This window comes from Elaeis guineensis, chromosome 10, assembly GCF_000442705.2.
Source record: "Elaeis guineensis isolate ETL-2024a chromosome 10, EG11, whole genome shotgun sequence".
In the NCBI taxonomy this organism is placed as follows: Eukaryota; Viridiplantae; Streptophyta; class Magnoliopsida; order Arecales; family Arecaceae; genus Elaeis; species Elaeis guineensis.
This window is the reverse complement of record NC_026002.2, coordinates 35,388,056-35,408,130: the sequence shown is the minus strand read 5'-3', so window position 1 is coordinate 35,408,130 and position 20,075 is coordinate 35,388,056. Positions and strand designations below refer to the sequence as shown.

Genomic DNA, 20,075 nt, shown 5'->3' with positions numbered 1-20,075 from the left:
CTCAAATCAGGCTAAGCTTTAATGCCAAAATAGTTAGGGTCGGGTCAATTTTTTGAAGGAATACTTTGAACTTCATAAATATTAATTGACTTGAATTAATTATTAGTGTCACCGACGTCACTCATGAGCCCAAAATTGCATCTTACATGTGCTAGATATGAAAATAGATGCACTCTTAATTATTTATGAATATTATAGCTATCTTGATTAGACATAAGCATGCACTCATCTTTGATTCGAATGTCATGATGTTCTTGTATATTAAATGATACAGAAAAGTAGCTAATAATTAGGTTATTGGCAGCTTTCCTCTAAATATTTCATCTAAAAGAGATCCAAGATTCGAATCCTGGATATCATTAAAACAAAGCAGTGGAGAAGTAAATGGCTCAAAATATATATAATATAGATAGAGGATAGATAATAGATAGATAGATAGGGGGGGAGAGAGAGAGAGAGTGTACACTTTAATGATGGCTGGGTTTATGCAGGGATGTGGGTCAGCACAAGTTAATACACTTTAGCACAGTTTAGACTCGTACAATGCAGCACATCCTCATCTAACATAGCTTAGTGACGTGGTTGCAAAATTGATAGCTCGTATTCGTTAAATATATAATTTTTTATGTAACATGTGCTGACACACGTGGGCACATGCATGCATGCAACCAACTCACCCACACATGCAAAACTATAAACTAAAATAAAAGATACGGTGATAAGGCCTTCAACTGGTAATTGCTTCTCACCTACCATTCGTCCTTCCATCACAGCAAGTTCATGATAAAATTTGAAAAATATTATCTATAAATTTTTAAATTTATTTTTAAATTTTAAATTTTTAAATAAAATAAAAAAATTTTAAACTATTTAAAAAAATATTTTTAGCTCCCTGCCATCTAATCATATAACCGAATAATAAAACTATATAATTGGACAAAATAATAATATAATCAAGACATATATCTGTGTAATCTAAAAATAAATCTCCATAATCAATTATTAAAGCTAGATAATCAGAGGACTATGTAATTTGTATAATTTATGTAATCTGAACATAAATTTGTGTAGTCTGAATATAAATTTGTAGATGAGGAGATTTAAAAATAATTTTTTAAATAATTTAAAAAAAATTATTTAAAAAATTTAAAATTTTAAAAATCAAACCAAATTAATTTAGAGATGTATAAATAATTTTCTCACAAAATTACAGAAGCATGGCATGGAAACAAGCAGCATTGTATCTATAGTCATGCATGCATCTCGGTATTATTACTTACATTAATTTTTTTTTTGTGGTCTGTACTCACTCTCCATTGCACTCGAAAATATTTTCGTCATCTCTCAAAAGCCGCTTTCATACACGAATATCCTTTCGGACATATTTTAGACAGTGAGTTGGTCTTTTCCTTGACTATTATTATTTTTTTTTTTTTTTATTTAGGAGAGTTGCATGGATAATCCTTAATTATAGGATCTATTCGGATATTTCCACCAGATCTGTTTAAAAATTTTATAGGATTCATTGATTGTGCCATCCATTTTTTAAGTATAACCTTTTATCAACCAAATATCACTCAATCTTTCATCCTGTACAGAGAATAAAAAATATATCTTTATGTGTGTTTATATATATATATATATATTCTACGGTTCAAAGATTAGGATTTGGGTAGAATACACTAACATTTTCGATTCCCACAGTATTTTCTGCCCAACAGGAATGTCTAAACAAATCCTTAGAAGAAAATTAACTCTCAAGAGGTGATTGTGGTATTTAGGTTTAATGCAGAAATTTGATAAAAAAACAATTCTAAAACATCATTTTTAATATGGATTACGGTCATTCCTTTTTTAAAAAGAAATGATCCTATTATATACTTATTTTATAGAGGCAAATAGAAAATCTTTGTTCAATTTTCATTTAATATAAATGTATGTTTGTGTATAAGAATTTTGTTGGGGTAAAATTTCTATTTCCTTATTGTTTACGTTGTTGGGGTAAAATTACTATTCCCTTTTTTTTTTGGTTGAAGGTCAATGCTTAAAACTTTCAATCAATTAGACTTCCAACTCAACCTTGGGCACCTTCACCTTAAATTTTATATATGCAAAACCCATGAATGTAATATTCTGCTTTTTCTAATGGGAATCATATTTCTAAAGATGTGTTTGGGTTATCCTGAAAAACCATTTAAGAGCTACAAAACAGCATTTTCCAATCAAATGGGATAAGTTCTGGTCAGATGGGACTATTTGGTCAAAATGTTCTATTTCATGCAATGGTAAGAAGTTATCCTGGATAAGTTCTGGTCAGATGGGACTATTCTGCCATTTGATCAAAATGTTCTATTTCATGCAATAGTAAGAAGTTATCCTACCTAATTTCTTTTGTCCCGGTCTATTTCAAACAAAAAAAAGAAAAATCTGGGATGGCGATTTTTTTCTTATTAAATCTTATTCCCAAAAAATCACCACCTCACAAGCTTTTGGATCCATGGAGGTGCGGGGAATCGAACCCCGTGCCTCTCGCATGCGAAGCGAGCGCTCTACCATATGAGCTACACCCCCAGTGGTCACCTGGCGACTAGTTTCCTTTTTGTCAAAAAACATTTTTTTTGGCATCTTATCACCGCTGCTCTCGCATGGAGATAAATTCAGGTAAATCAGAGAATCACAAATCGTAGCAAAAAACCTCAAATCCAATATCATACTCACACCGAAATAAACTTTGGGTTTGGTTATAATCCTAATCGAGCTCTGATTGGATGCGAACCATTTTTCACCTAAATTTTAAATCTGGAGCCTAGATAAACTCATCTGGACTTCAAGCTTTTAACTTAGAGTGGCTCTTAGAACCTGGATTTTTTTTAACTGAAGTACATTGATAACCCTATGTGGAGACCTTGAGTTTAATGGTTTGCTTTCAATTCAACCCTTTTTTCAATCAATCCAACAGACTAATAGACATAGTTTTGGATTAAAAGGGGCAAGAATCTCAGCAATGACTGATGTATAACTACAATAATATATGGTGCCTAAACAGATTTAGAAAACTATGAGAAACTACTCCTGTGAAAGTATCTAACCTGCCAGGATGAGCAACACTCGGATTAATTTTCTCCACCCTTCCAATAAAAATTTTGATTGTAGGAGACTTATCTCACAAGCACCTTATTCCTTCCTTCCAGAGTAATGCTAAATGGATTCCAAAGTCACATCCATTGTAGGATGTGGTGCCTTTCTACAAACTAGAATCCATAAAGAAGTTGCCAAGCCCAGACGGAAACAAAAGCATCATATCCTGCTGTTGACAAAGCTCACCGTAGGCATAACTCTTTTGGCCAACATACATAGTTGATAATCTTGCAAATGATCTTGGAATATTCAAAACTACAGAGAGACATGATGATATTCTGGGATACATATTAAGATAATCATGTTAAATCTCCTTCCTTTCTTTCATTTTAAAGTGATTTTTCTTGCCTTCTGTAATATCCCAAACTTCCAGAGAGGAATTCAGTGAGATTTTTGTGTAGATCTGTGAGTAGAATTGAGAGAAGAAAGAAGTTTACAGGAGAATGATAGATCAGGTCGGAAAAGAAGGAGAACTTTTGGAGGGAATTCTGAATACTTTCATTGTTTGATTCAAATCGCTGTTACAGTTGGTATTTATATGCAGTTACAGGAAATAAAAATATAATGCTCCCGAAATAAAATACAACTCTAATTAAATGGAGATGGTATTTTGCCGGAATGAAATACAAATATGAAATGAAATGCAAATGTTCCTAAAATGAAATGTGAAATGAAATATGATGGGATATTTTTTAGGCTTGTCAGAGCGGGTTGTTGGGTTTGCTGACCGGATCCATAACCCGAATCTGACAGAATATAAGGGTTTGGAACCCTTTGGATCCTGTCGCTTCTCCTGTTTTCTTTCTCTTTCTCTTCGGAACCCTAGCCGACCTTTTGAATCTTCTGAAACCCTAGCCGCCTTGAGGAAGAAAGGGATGTGTTCGGCCTAGATCGGGGTTTTTGAGAGCTAGAGTTCTCCTTCCTAGTCTCTTATGCTCCCCTTCCAGTAGTCTGAAGAAGATGAGTATCTCTATTTTATTTTTTTTTATTTTTTTTAACTAACCTTTTCTTCTTTTTTGATCAGATGTTACATTCCCCTCTTCTTCAGAGGATCCTTATCCTCAAGGATTGAATTGAGGAAACTGGTTCTTGAGAGACCGGTGGTCTTCCCATGCAGCTTCTTCTTCGTCGAGGTTGCTCCACTTGATCAGCACTTGGGTAACTGCTCTGTTTCCCCTGCAGACCATTTTTCTGTCTAGAATCTTTTTTGGTTGGGCTAATAGTTGTCCTTCTTCTCCTGTGAGGGATACTGTTGGTGATATTTGCTCGAATTTCTAAATCCCCTGTTTGAGTAATGAAACATGGAATACGGGGTGTATTTTAGATCCTCCAGGCAAATTAAGCTCATAAGCCACAGGACCAATTTTTTTTAATATTTTGAAAGGTCTAAAATACTGTGAGATAAGCTTCAGATTTTGCGCATGGCTACTGTAGTCTACCGGTAGGGTTGGAGTTTGAGGTATACCATTTCTCCTACTTGATATTCTTTATCTATTCTTCTCTTATCTGCATTTTGTTTCATGCGGTTCTGTACTTCTTTGAGTCTATCTCTTAAGATCTGTAGCATCTTAGTTCTTTCTTTGTTTCAATCTGCTACTGTACTTTGCTGTTGCATGTCCATGTTAACTATGGGATACATCGAGGGTGGATGTCCATACAAGGCTTGATAAGGTGTCATCCCTAGGACGGAGTGATAGTTGGTATTATACCACCACTCAGTCAGGGATAACCATTTAAGCCATCTGTACGGACTGTGAAAGCATATGCATCTTAAATATGTTTCCAAGCATCGATTTACTCTTTCTATTTATCCATCAGTCTGTGGATGATAGGCAGTGCTCAGATATAATTTGACCCCCATTAATCTGAATAAGTCTTGTCATACCTGACTGGTGAAGATTTTATCTCTGTCTGATATAATACTTTGTGGCATTCCATGTAACTTGTATACGGTGTCTAAGAATGATTTTGCTACATTCTATGCTGAATAGGGATGAGTTAAAAGAATAAAATGTAAATATTTAGTAAACCGATCCACCACTACTAATATAGTATCTTTACCTTCTGATTTTGGTAATGACTCGATGAAATCCATACTGATTTTTTGCCAGACTTGGATGGAAATTTGCAGAGGTTGTAGTAGCCCTGCATATGGAGTTCCATCTATTTTATTTTTAATACAAATTTCATATTCTTTTACTAGTTTCTCCACTTACTGTTTCATTCCTGGCCAATAAAATAATTATTTGATTCTTTTATAAGTATGGTTCATTCCTGAGTGCCCCCCTAATACTGAAGAATGTATCAGATCTAGGAGTTTCTGTCTCAACTCTCATATTTTCCCAATGTAAATTCTTCCTTTGTACTTAAGCACTCCTTGTTTATAAGTGTATTCAGCCTCTGATTCTGGTTCTATGAGTACTTCTGCTATAATTTGCTGAGTCTGTTGATCCCCTTCATAACTGTTAGCTATTTCTAAGCTCCATGTAGGTACCACTGCTGTAATAGCCTGTATCTTTTCTTCCTCAAATCTCCACCTCGATAGAGCATCTGCAGTCTGATTTTCTTTTCCTTTCTTATAATGTATCACATAATCCAACCCCATAAGCTTCATCATACATTTTTGCTGTGCTGCAGTAGTTACTTTCTGTTCTAATAAGTATTTTAAACTTTAGTGATCTGTTTTAATGATGAAAGGTCGAGAACTAATGTAGTACTTCCATTTTTCTATAGCCATCAAAATAGCTAGGAATTCTTTTTCATAGATAGAAAGTACTCCATTCCTTTCACTTAGTCTTTTACTGAGGTAAGCTATAGGTCTTCCTTATTGTGTAAGGACTACTCCAATTCTATATCCACTGGCATCTACTTCCAGAGTGAAAGGTAAAGAATAATTTGGCATAGCTAGAACTGGTGCTATGGACATTATCTCTTTTAACTTCTCAAATGCTTTTTGTGTGGTTTCATCCCAGTGAAAATTATTTTTTATAAGTAGCTCTGTTAAAGGTTTACTAATGGATCTATATTCTTTTATAAACCTTCTATAGTACCCTGTGAGCCCCAAAAATTCTCTTAAATCCTTCAATGTAGATGGTTTAGGCCACCTTTTCATGGCTATTACCTTCTCAGGGTCAGTTGCCACACTTTCTTTGAAAATTATATGCCCCAGATATTCCACTTGTTGCTGCCCAAAAAAGCATTTGGACTTTTTTGCATACAACTGATTCTTTCTTAATATAGTCAATACTTCAATGAGATATTTCACATGCTCCTCCAAGATTTTACTGTATACTAGAATATCATAAAAAAATACTAACATGAACTTTCTAAGATAAGGAGAGAACACCTCATTCATGGTAGCTTGAAATGTGGCTAGTGCATTAGTTAATCTGAAGGGCATCACTAAGAATTCATAATGTCCCATGTGAGTTCTAAATGCTGTCTTGTATACATCTTCTGGTTTTATTTTGATTTGATGATATCCCGATCTCAAGTCTATTTTAGAGAAATATTGGGATCTCTCAAGTTCATCCAAAAGATCATCAATTAAAGGTATAGGATATTTATCTTTCACTGTTGCCTTATTGAGCTACCTATAATCCACACAAAATCTCCAGCTGTTATCTTTTTTTTTACCAATAGTACATGTAATGCATATGGACTGGTACTAGGCTGAATCATAGTAGTTTTAAGTATTTCCTGTATTTGTCTTTCAATCTCATTCTTCTGTTCATAAGTATATCTGTATGGTCTGATATTAACAGGATTGATTCCTGGTAATAAAGATATTCTGTGATCTTGTGGTCTACTGGGAGGCAACCCTTTAGGTTCTTGGAATACATCTGTGTACTGTTCTAATACTTCCTTAACTGAATCAGGTATCTCTGCTTCTGTCTTTTTTCCATCAAAATTCTTCAATTGTCCTACTGCACAACAATCACCTTTAAGTCTAGATCTGTACCACTGTATAGCAGTAATCATTTAAAGTTTGACCTTAGTAGTCTTTAATTTAGATCCTTCTGTAATACCTCTCAATGTCAGCTGTTTCTCTTTCTTAATAAAAGTGACAGCATTATCCAAATAATCAAAAGTTACTTTACTATAGGTTCTTAACCAATCAATTTTCAGAATTACACTAGATCCATCTAGTCTAATCACCCTTAAATCTGTCTGATATTGCTCTCCTTGCATAGTCCATTTAAAATTAACACATTTGAGCTTACTCAACACTTTGTGTCCATTTGCCACTGTTACCACCAATGGGTTTGCTGCAATACTTATAGCTTTTACTTCTTTAGCCACTTGATAATCAATAAAGCTGTGAGTACTTTCAGTATCAATTAGAATGACTAGAGTTTTGTTATTGGCTTCTCCTTGAATCTTAATAGTTTCATTTTAATTTTGTCCCATTAAGGCATATACAGTTGTTTCTATTTCTTTATCTTTTTCCTCTTCTGTCATGGCCTCTTCCTCTATTTCTTCTTCCTCCTCTTCGTGCAATAACTATTCATCAAATACTTTATCAGTTTCTATTGTTGCATTAACAAATTGATTCATCTTCAGTGAACATTGATGCCCTGGATGGTATTTTTCTCCACATTTGAAGAACAGACCAGCCGTTCTTTTTTGTTCCCACTGTTGTTTATTATCCTTCTGTAATAACTTTGATTTCTGATGGTTTGAGATTTTGTGCTTTCCTTCTATACTGCTAGTTTAGGATGAAAATAATCTGCTGACTTAGTTGTGGATATTTTGCAAATCATTTTGCTCCTTTTCCACACCATTAACAAAGTCTGTTTATGTAATTTAGCTTGTTCATACACTTCTTCTAAAGTTGTAGGATGAGATAAATCAATATAGGATATCAATTCTTCCTTCAACCCACTGATATAGCTTTCTACAAAATATCTTTCAGTTAATACTGGATTATATTGTATCATCCTAACTCTCATATCTTCAAATTTTTCTTGATACTTCTCTACAGTACTTATCTGCACCAATTTATTAAATTCTCTGATCAACTGTTTCATATTTTCACTATTAAATCTTCTATTCACTGCTTCTACCAATTCTTTTCAACTCAAATTTGGTTTATCAATTAAGTATCATTCCTTCCATCTGTGTGCCTTTCTCATGAAATGCATTGTAGCTATCTCTACCCATTGAATTATTGGAATATGATATATTTTAAAATATTGTTCACTTTTACTGCTCCATTTTTTGGGTTCTTCACCATTGAAAGCAGGGAACTCCAATTTCGGATAAGGTAAGTGAAATGGAGTCCTATTTTGAATATCACCCATCCTATCCAATTGTTAATATGATATGGATAGTATTCCTTTATCTCTAGCTTCAGCTGCTACTGTTGTTGAGCTGCAGCCAGGTGACTCAGAGTTGTTTGTTCTTTCATTTCTTATGGCTGATGGATTATTATTTGTAGTGAATGAAGGAGTGGGCTGAGATACTGATGGCTGCAGTAAAATTAGCTTCAGCAACTACTTATGCCTGCAATTTTGTTCCTGCATCATAATTTCATGCCTCCTTGCAGCTTCAATTTGTAAAGCTTCATATCTCTGTCTTTCCTCAATCTGTATTTCATCTAACTGTCTTGCAAACACACCCAACTTTGTAATGTATTCCTCAGATACTTGTTGTAATCTGTTTTCAATATGGTTGTGGCAGTCTGTAGGAAATGTTTGCATTCTTTCTTCCAGTGCTCGTATGTTTTCTTAGATCTCTTTTAATCTGGTTCCTTCTGCCATTTTTACTACACTCCAGAAGATTTTTTTTAAAATTGTTTTGAAACTGTTTGATAGAGAGTAAAAATTTTATAACTCCTGGCTACAGCAATTTAATTCAAGATGGTCAATGATGATTTCATGAGGCCAGATTGATGTTCCTAACTTATTGGAATAATAATCACCCCTTAAAGACCCTGATACATTCACCACAATCTATATTGAAAATAGATTCAAATCAATTTTGAGAATGTTACCAAATGTTATGTTTCTTACTTGATTGAATTGAGAGTTCTGCTGTCGATCTCCGACTTGGCAGACTCACTGATTGCCGATTACAGCATCAGGTAAGCTTCAACTGCTGTTTTCAGGCTTTCTTGCCACAGGTCCAAGGTTCAGATCTGTGCTCTGATATTAAATTTTTGTAATATTTTAAACTTCCAGAGAGAAATTCTGTGAGATTTTTGTGTAGATCTGTGAGTAGAATTGAGAGAAGAATGGAGTTTATAGGAGAAGGATAGATCAGATCGGAGAGGTAGATCAGATCGGAGAAAAAGGAGAACTTTTGGAGGGAATTCTGAATACTTTCATTGCTTGATTCAAATCTTTGTTACAATTGGTATTTATATGCAGTTACAGGAAATGAAAATGTAATGCTCCCGAAATGAAATGCAACTCTAATTAAATGGAGATGGCATTTTGCCAGAATGAAATACAAATGTGAAATGAAATGCAAATGTTCCTGAAATGAAATGTGAAATGAAATATGTGAAGATATTTTTTAGGCTTGTCGGAGCGGATTGTTGGATTTGCTGACCGGATCAATAGAATATAAGGGTTTGGAACCCTCTGGATTCTGTTGCTTCTCCTGTTTCCTTTTCTCTTTCTCTCCGGAACCCTAGCTGACCCTTTGAATCTTCTGAAATCCTAGCCGCTTTGAGGAAGAGAGGGATATGTCCAGCCTGGATCGGGGTTTTTGAGAGCTACAGTTCTCCTTCCTGATCTCTTATGTTCCCCATCCAGCAATCTGAAGAAGATGAGTATCTCTATTTTTTTTTTGTTAACTAATCTATTCTTCTTTTTTGATCAGATGTTACACCTTCATGAACATAAGTAATTTGTCAAACAGTATAAATTACTAGTGTTCTCGTAATATGTTACTTTCTTTTATTGTTTGCTATCCTACCATAATATCATTCACATGTTTGCTAAGTCCAAAATTAGTGGGTTCCTGCAACTTTCTTTTTTTTTTTTTGTTTTTGATAAAATGATAGTTAAGATTTACAAAAATTCATAGAGATCATAATTGACGAGGAACACAAATTCAAACCCAAATCATTAGTACCCAGTCCCAGTGATTTTACCTGCTAAATCAATTCACATCCTCCTCTCATAAACAAAATTTGGATCTAAAAAACCCTTGAAATCTCAATAAGCAACTGACTGATAACAAAGCACCAAATCATTGATTCGTCGTGACTAAATCCATCTATCAATAACTCCATATATTTATCTCAAACAAAATATTTAGCCCTAACCATCCCAATAAAAGATCGATAGAAAAAAAAAAAAGAATTCATCTTTTTTTCGCACGAACCTAGTATTGGATCATTACCGTATAAATTTTAAAGTATTTCAAACTCATTCATCCGTTTGTATAAATCTCAAAATGACAAGTGAATAATCCAACGATGGATTTATATGGAGGAAGGTTTATACTTCTTGGTGCGAAAGATGCCCCCAACCCTCCCAAGAACGCGCTGCCAAGGTTGGCTAGCAGCAACGCACCAGACTCAGCGAGTGTGTGACCAAGTCCATTTGCCGATTACTCCATGTACCTCTCTACTTTTGCGACATTGATCAAATCTCCCCCAACTGGGGAAAAAACCGTCCCTTCCCGCCAATCTCTCCCCACCCTTCTTCCCTCCCCCCCTCCCCACACTCACCCAAAAATACAGCTCACACTTCCCTCCTGAAATCTCTCACACCACCCAAATCCATCCCTCCCTCCCCCATCCTACCTGTACTCCTCCCCACCCTCTCTCTCCCCTTTCCTTCCCTCCTATTATCCCCTCTTAACCCATGCCTCCACCCTTCCCCTGCCACCCCCTCCCCCCATCCCACCATGGGCAACTGCTTCTCCAACGACAAATCCCCCCAGCCCGCCGCCGACAACCCCGCCACCGACCCCCCTAACCCCACCCCCCAACCCTCCCCTCCTCCTCCGAAGCCCTCCCCACCTTCCCCCAAGCCGGCCCCCATCGGCCCCGTGCTCGGCCGCCCGATGGAGGACGTCAAGTCCGCCTACACCATGGGGAAGGAGCTCGGCCGGGGCCAGTTCGGCGTGACGCACCTCTGCACCCACAAGCTCACCGGCGAGCAATTCGCTTGCAAGACGATCGCCAAGCGGAAGCTCGTCAACAAGGAGGATATCGAGGACGTTCGGAGGGAGGTCCAGATCATGTACCATCTCTCCGGGCAGCCCAACATCGTGGAGCTCAAGGGCGCCTTCGAGGACAAGCATTCCGTCCATCTGGTCATGGAGCTCTGCGCCGGAGGGGAGCTTTTCGACAGGATCATCGCCAAGGGGCATTACACCGAGAGGGCAGCCGCTTCCCTCCTGAGGACCATCGTTCAGATCGTGCACACATGCCATTCGATGGGAGTGATTCACCGGGACCTCAAGCCGGAGAACTTCCTCTTGTTGAGCAAAGATGAGAACGCGCCGCTCAAGGCTACGGATTTCGGGCTCTCCGTGTTCTTCAAGGAAGGTTTGTGGGGCAGCAATTATATCTTCATATTTACCTTATTTTGGATTGGATTGATTGAGTTTTTTTTTTCCCTTTCTCCTGATTTCTTTCACCGTTTCACGTCCCATTTGTGTCATGGAAGAATGGATTTTGATACATAGATAAAGAAGAAAGGAAATGTTTGATGAATCTCTGTGTGATATAGCATTCATATAATATCATGGTTCCCACATCATCACTAGCTTCTTGATGTTTTTCTGACTCTCTGATCTCAAGTAGCTTAGTTTCTATACTTTCTATGTATATGGTTATATCTTTTTTCTAGGAAAAATCTATGTATCAAAACCAATACATTGTTGCCCAAGTTGAATCTTATGCCTTAGATTAAAGACCATTGTCGTTAGACTGGTGATCTTACTTGGATCAAACTTTAGGGAAGAATAGGGTGTTTGTAGAGAGAAAAGGAAGAGAAAGAATAATTGAAATTATTGTACCTAAAGTGATATCTCCATGTCCTATTTATAGACACTAAGACACCCTTTCATCATGTCTTTCTAAACCATCACAACCTTTTATTTACACCCATTCATTCACAACTCTTTTGAATGGTTACTTATCACCCTTTCATAATGTACGTTTATGAGAAGGTACATCTTCCCAATAGGTATCTTTTTTCCAAAAGGCACCTTTCCAAGTGAGAACCCTTAGGTCTTTATCTTAATCACAATCACACCGGTCAACATCTCCTACTTGATTGTAATTTGATAATTCTACTTTTTAATAAATACGCAGTCGCATTTTTTATTTGTCAACACCTTCAAATTACTTAAGCATACTAGTGTGACTCTCTCACATAATTTAACATTTCCTTCTTTAATATAAGTGAGGGCTCAACCAACCATGCTAGCATTTAATGCTATTTGAATTTTTCATGTGACAATCCTTTTGTCATAGGATCTGCTAGCATATCCTCAGTAGGTACAAAGTCAACTTTGATTGCTCCCTTTTCTACCACATTACGTGCATAATGGTAGTTAACATCAATGTGTTTACCTTTTGAACTTATGGCACCAATTTTTATCAATGCTATTGCAGCCTTATTATCGCAAAATACTGCTACGGGCCCGTTTTCCAAGCCAATATCTAGGTTTTCTATAAAACCGTTTATCCATATGGCTTGAGTGGTTGTAATACTGCACGCAATATATTCTGCTTCTATCATATCTCTGGCTATACAACCTTGCTTTTTGCTTGGCCATGAAGTGGCTCCTCCTCCAAACAAAAACACATGGCCGCTCATTAATTTCCTATCATCATGGTCACCAGCAAAATCAGCATTTGAATAACCTATCGATTTCAAATTTCCCAAACCAAAATATAATTTCATATGTTTAGTTCCTTGCAAATATCTGAAAATTCTTTTCGCAAATTGTCAATGTTCTTTTTCAGGATGGACTTGATATCGACTTACAAATCCTACAGCATGACATATATCAGGTCTAGTACTTGTCATGGCATACATTAAGCATCCTATTGCTTGAACATAAGGAATATCATCCATCTTATTTACCTTAATATCATATTGCTTGGAATTTACTTAAATATTCTCTTTTGCATACTAGTGTTGATATTGCCTTGCAATCACTCATATGAAACCTTCTCAGTATCTCATTGAGATACTTTGATCTAAACACAAAGTTTTGGTTTCATGATTCCTGGTTATTCGTATTCCTAATACATAAGATGCTTCTCCCATATCCTTCATGTCAAATGTTCTTTGAGGCATGATTTGGTTTTGGCAATCGTCTTTATATCATTGCCTGCAAGTAATATGTCATATACATAAACAGACAATTTTACAAAACACTCTTGACATTTCCATACATAAACACAATTATCTAAGGGGTTGACACGATATCCAATATCGAGAATGGCATTATGGAATGTCAAGTACCATTATCTAGAAGACAATTTCAATCCATACAAAGATTTGTGCAATTTATACACTTTGTCTTCCATTCTCTTGACTTCAAAACCATCAGTTCGTTGCATATAAATATCTTCTTTCAATTTGCCATTGAGAAAAGTAGTTTTTACATCTAATTGATGTGACTTAAGATCGAGTTTTGCAACAATGGCCATTATAATCCGAATAGATACATACTTAGCAACAGGGGAATGTATACCTTCATAGTCTATTTCGAGTTTTTGTGTATACCTTTTTGCAACTAACCTTGCTTTATACTTGTCAAGGGTTCCATCAGATCGGAGTTTCTTTTTATAAACCCATTTACATCCAATGGCAACTTTACCTTTGGGCAATTGTACTAATTCCCAAACATTAATTTTGTTAATTAAATCCAATTCTTCCATCATTGCTTTATACCAAAACTTGGATTCATTTGATGCCATTGCTTCCTTATAATTTTTTGGTTCATTATTAGTTATCCCACAAAATGCTTCAAAAGCATAATAATTTTTAAATAGTGAAGATGGCATCTTCATTCTTTTTCTCCTATTAAATAAAGCATTTTCTTGGGGATTTTGTGCTTCAAAGTCAAAAGGAGAATTTGACTATAATATCGAAAGATTCTTGTGAGAATCATCTCTAGCCATTTTTTATATACTATTTGGCTAAGATGTATCAACTTCTTTATCTTCTTCCAACAATTTCACATCTTCCACATTTGTCACTTATTGCACGTCTTCCAAAAACATAGCATCCCTGGTATCAATAAAACATTTTTCTTTGTGTAAAATCTATACCCAGATCTATTATCTAGATACCCCTCAAAAGTGCGCTCATATGTTTTAGGTCTCCATATATCTCTTAGTGGTTTTGGGATTAACACAAGAGCTTCACAACCCCATACCTTTAAATGTGATAGATTTGTTTTTGTTCCTGTCCAATACTTATATGGTGTCGATTGTTTGACCTTTGTATCGATCCTATTTAAAATATACATGGCAGCTTCGATTGCTTCTCCGCAAAAATTCAAAGGAAAATCTGCATAGGCCTTCATTAATCTAACCATATCCACGAGTGTTATATTTCTTCTTTCAGCTATTCCATTTTGTTGTGGTGTATAAAACATAGTATTCAAATGTCTTCTTCCATTTTTCTTACAAAATATGGTGAATTCTTCCAAACCACATTCACCACCTCTATCAGCATACAAAGCTTTAATCAGCCTTTCTAATTGTGTCTCAACCAACTTCTTAAACTCTTTAAATTTTTCAAGTGCTTGAGACTTATGTGAAATTAAATACACATAACCAAACCTTGAATAATCATCAATAAATGTAATATAATATTCCATTCTCTTGTGTGCGTTGACTCTCATTGGTCCACATGAATCTGAACGAACTATCTCTAAAAGTTCTTGTGTTTGCTATTTTTTATTGAATGGCTTCTTAGATATTTTTCCCTAAGCACATGGTCCACAAACACCCAAACTAATTTCTTTTAAATCAGGTAATAATCCATTTTTGCTCAATTTTTGCATTTTATGTCTATTTATATACCCAAGTCTTAAATGCCATATAAAAGAGCTAGTAGCATTAGACACAAAAATATAAGAAGAAATATTAATATTATTATTACTAGATAACTAGTACATTCCATCTACCATCCATCCTTTTATGAGAACCCGATTCTCCTTTCCAATAGTTATTTAGTTATTCTTAAATCTAATCTCATAGCCCTTCCCATCAAGCATAGATACAGAAGTTAAATTTCTTCTAATGGTTGGGGCATACAATATATTAGATAAAGTAAAACTGCCATCATCATAATTCACCTTACAATCACCCATACCCAGAACATCACAATATGTATTATTTCCCATATATAGCCTATGGTCTTCAATAGTCTTTTCTTTGACTGCAATAAAATTTTCTCTTGCCTTACAAACATGCCTTGTTGCATCGGAGTCAATCCACCAATTATTTGGTGTAGGTTCCACAATCATAGCTTCTAAAACAGTGAGAACCAATTCTTTTGTACTTTGATTTTCTTCATGCTTCTGCCTCTTAAGGCATTGTGCTTTGTAGTGCCCTTTTTGTCCACATTTGAAGCATTCTCCACTCTTATATTTTTGCTTTTGCTTCTTCTTATAGTCTTTTGATGATGACTTCCATTTCTTGGCTGGATTTTCATTATCTTCTGCCATCATAAGGTTAGAGCACTTTCAATGCTTTTTCCTTTCTTCCTCAAGAGCCTAGGTTGATGGCAAGGAATCTAGACTTGTTGTTCCCACAATTCAGTGAAGTGACCACGGAATCCTATGATGGTGGAAGACTATTGAGGATTGTAGAGACTTGCATCCTATCTGGGATAGGATGCTCAGCTGTTGCTAAATCCTTTGCTATGAGTGTCATATGATTTACATGATTAACCACACTAGAATCTTCGGACATAGTCAAAGTATTAAACCTTTCAAGTAAAAGTTGAACATAAGTACTGGATTTTCCTCCACACTTTTGTTCTAATCTTTCAAAAATTTCTGCAGCACTTTTACAATCTTCAAATAATGGGATAAGCTTGTCTTGCATATGACTAAGTAAAACAGCCATTGCAACTTGATTATCTTCTTCCCATCCCCTAAAGGCACATTACTTTGCACCACATAAAAAGTTCTATCATGAACTAGTAAATAGGAGACATGCCTTTTTCATATATGGAAATTTATGACATTCAACTTTTCTATTTTTGAAGCATTAACAGAAGTATTCTTGGTGGCCATTATGCACATATAAAGAATAGTAGAATAATTGACCAGTAAATGTAGGATAGGAGAACCGAACTGCCTTCAAAAAAAATAGTTGTTCGTTGTCCTTGTAGTTGATCCCAAATCGGGCTTTGATACCATCGTTGCCCAAGTTGAATCTTATGCCTTAGATTAAAGACCACTTGTCGTTAGACTGGTGATCTCACATGGATCAAACTTTAGGGAAGAATAGGATGTTTGTAGAGAGAAAAGGAAGAGAAAGGATAATTGAAATTGTTGTACCTGAAGTGATGCCTCCATATCCTATTTATAGACACTGAGACACCATGTCATCATGTCTCTCTAAACCATCATAACCTTTAAATTATACCCATTTATTCACAACTCTTTCGAATGGTTACTTATCACACTCTTTCATGATGTACCTTTACCAGAAGGTATCTTTTCCCAATAGGTACCTTTTTCCCAAAAGGCACCTTTCCAAGTGAGAACCCTTAGGTCTTTATCTTAATCACAATCACACTGGTCAACATACATAACATATTTAATATTATCCATCTTTTGTTGATTGATAGTCATCTCTTTGCAAATTATTTAATAATGACATCTAGTGTTTTCCAACATACAACCACCAAATATTTGAATTCTTTTTTTCTAGTTAATTCTGCTTCTTGATCTATAGAGGATTGATAGAATCTTGTTTTTTTGCTTTGAGCTATATGTGTTTCCTTGACATTTCACTTCAGTAGATCCCAATGTCACTAACGCTTTTAGCATGAAATCGAGGTGTGCCCTGTGCCACTGGATGTTTTATATCACTTGCATCTGAGCTAACAACAGGATTGCTCATCCTAAACAGGAGAGGTGTTTAAGGACATAGTTGGCAGCGCATACTACATAGCACCTGAAGTCCTAAAGCGAAAATATGGGCCAGAAGCAGATATATGGAGCATTGGTGTTATGCTCTATATTTTCCTGTGTGGAGTTCCACCTTTTTGGGCTGGTAGGTTGCTCTTTTCTCTATTTTGTCACTCATGCTGCTTAAAGATCTCATGCTGTTTTAGATGGAAGGACTAATTAGAATGTTCGAATTTGTCCAACAGAGTCCGAGAATGGAATATTCAATGCTATCCTGCGAGGCCACATTGATTTTACAAGTGATCCTTGGCCAAACATTTCATCTGGTGCCAAGGATCTTGTGAGAAAGATGCTCACTTCAGACCCCAAGCAGAGGCTTACAGCATTCCAAGTCCTCAGTAAGCAAGATTCAGTTTCTTCTTTTTTTGTTGGGTGGAGAGTGCAAACAAAAACTTCTAATACCATAATCTCTCACAGAGCAAGGGTTGAGGGAGGTGCTAACCGGTGGACTGAAGTACCCCGGCCTAGTAGCATCAAATTTAAAGTGAAACAAGATAGAAACAAAACAAACTACAAACTAAGGATTGTTGGGTTCATTAGTTTTTGTCACGAAGAGTGGCAGGTCAATTATGAAGTAGGAACCGTGCTTTTTAAAAAAAATAATAATAAATTCTAAATCATCATGGTAGAAGCCCATATTTCACTAAATGAGTCAGTTATATTTATCATATGGGTATTATTTATTCTCTCCTAATACATACCAAAATGGAATCGGTTTGGTATAACAGATCACCCATGGATCAAAGAAGATGGAGGAGCACCTGATACGCCTCTTGACAATGCTGTTCTCAATAGGCTGAAACATTTCAGAGCAATGAACCAGTTTAAGAAAGCAGCACTGAGGGTAAACTTTTCTTTCTGCCACTACTCTATGAGGCTATTAAGCTGCTAGTAATTAGAAACTGATCATTTGCTCAATATATATTACAAACTGTAACAAATTAGTTGCTAAATAAGAAGCAAAAATAGACCTCTTGCGGCTTGCATCTGAGTTTGTGCCTCCGCTTCCAAATTTTGCAGGTTATAGCAGGATGTCTATCAGAGGAAGAGATTCAAGGGTTGAAGCAGATGTTCAAGAACATGGATACCGATAATAGTGGGACTATAACACTAGAAGAACTGAAACAAGGACTCTGCAAACAAGGAACAAAACTTTCTGAGGTTGAACTTAAACAGCTCTTGCAAGCTGTAAGTTCTTCAGAAACAAAGGAAACTACATATTTTAAAGATCTCTTATTACATGCAAAGATTGACTTTTTCATTTAAAATTATCGAAATCAGGATCGACTTGCATTTAGATTCATTCTCTTATTCTTTCCTGAAACCGTTTGGTGCAGGCTGACGCAGATGGCAATGGAACGATAGACTATGAAGAGTTCATCACAGCAACGGTGCACATGAACAGAATGGATAGAGAAGAGCATCTCTACACAGCATTCCAATACTTTGACAAGGATGGCAGTGGGTATGTGCAACCAAGCTAGGATAAGTTTACCGAAATTTGATCATGATCCTCTTGCAAATTAGATCAATGAAACCTGGTGTTTATGGAAAGAATGTATGGTGTACCAGATTGGACAGGCAATACCTAAGTTTCTTCCTTGTTGTAACTCAGGTTCATTACCAAAGAAGAGCTCGAGCAAGCCCTCAAGGAGAAAGGCCTGTACGATGGTCAGGAAATCAAGGACATCATTGCGGAGGCTGACTCTGACAATGTAAGTGAAAAATATAAGACTAAAAGCTCGGCCTTTTTTCTCTGGACAGATTGAATGAATTAAAGACAGAATTACAGTTTGCCAATGCAAAACCAGTGTACAATCCCAGTTAGCCTTGACTTGTATCGATGAGCATTTTGGACCAACCAAATGCACATGTATGCCGAAGCTCTTTCTGTTCTCATATGTGTTTTTCTTGCAGGATGGAAGGATCAATTACACTGAGTTTGTGGCAATGATGAAGAAAGGGAATCCTGATCCAAACCCAAAGAAGCGGCGTGATGTGTTCGTGTAATCTGGCATGCACTCAGGACTGCAGGTAGTGGAAGATCAGCTACTCTGGTGTATTGACATGATGATCATATGGGGTGCATTCAAAGGAGAAGCAACTACTCATGAAATTAATTTCAAGGAATTCATTCATGCTACTAGTGAAACCTGTTCGAAAATATCTCTACACAATGTTGATTGTGGGATGGCCTTAAGCTGGGATTGTAATCAACAACCTTTCAGGGGGGTCTGGGGAGGTTGGTCTTTTCTAATCTTTTCTCAGCAATGAATTAGGCAAGTGATCTTTCTAGTCGATGATGCCTAGTATGCGAAAGACCACACTAAGCTGAAATTCCCTTGGTCATTAATACATGGGTGTATGAACTGTCAAGACTTTCAAGGATAAACACTAATATCTTGGAATATGGATTTCAAGATATGTTTATTCTGGTGATTAGATTTCATGATATTAACGGGGATAAAAGGGCTATAATATCACCTAGGGGATCTGAAGGAAATTCTATTCTTTTGGGGGACATCATGGTTTGATCCTCCAGATATAGTTTGCCGATTTCAACACCTATGTTGCGCACAAGGTTAACATAGATGGGAGTGGGATTGTAGCAGATGGAAATAGATAGCTTGACATTGGGCTTATATCCAGCAATCTGGTTATCAGCCTATAGGCCTAAGACATGTTGCGAAGAGAGGAACCCTGGACACATCCATCCTGAATCTGTGAAAGTTTGTGATATTTTAACACTACCAAGGTAAAGGTATAGAGCCTTCAGCCAATTCACTTTGAGATGGTTAACC

General features: G+C 36.2%; 1 protein-coding gene and 1 non-coding gene across 2 annotated transcripts; one reads left to right on the top strand and one right to left on the bottom strand.

Moving 5' to 3' along the window:
* Nucleotides 1-2,498: 2,498 nt before the first annotated feature.
* Nucleotides 2,499-2,571, bottom strand: TRNAA-CGC (transfer RNA alanine (anticodon CGC)). The gene has a single exon. It is a non-coding gene; the product is annotated as a tRNA-Ala (tRNA).
* An 8,279-nt stretch (nucleotides 2,572-10,850) lies between these two features.
* LOC105032049 (calcium-dependent protein kinase 2) lies at nucleotides 10,851-19,572 on the top strand. The gene is made up of 8 exons (XM_010906390.4): nucleotides 10,851-11,647; nucleotides 17,216-17,359; nucleotides 17,460-17,612; nucleotides 18,003-18,118; nucleotides 18,295-18,462; nucleotides 18,612-18,739; nucleotides 18,890-18,989; nucleotides 19,192-19,572. Exons 1-8 carry the CDS (start codon nucleotides 11,002-11,004, stop codon nucleotides 19,282-19,284), a joined length of 1,548 nt encoding a protein of 515 aa, XP_010904692.2. The 5' UTR covers nucleotides 10,851-11,001; the 3' UTR covers nucleotides 19,285-19,572.
* The last annotated feature ends 503 nt before the right edge of the window (nucleotides 19,573-20,075 follow it).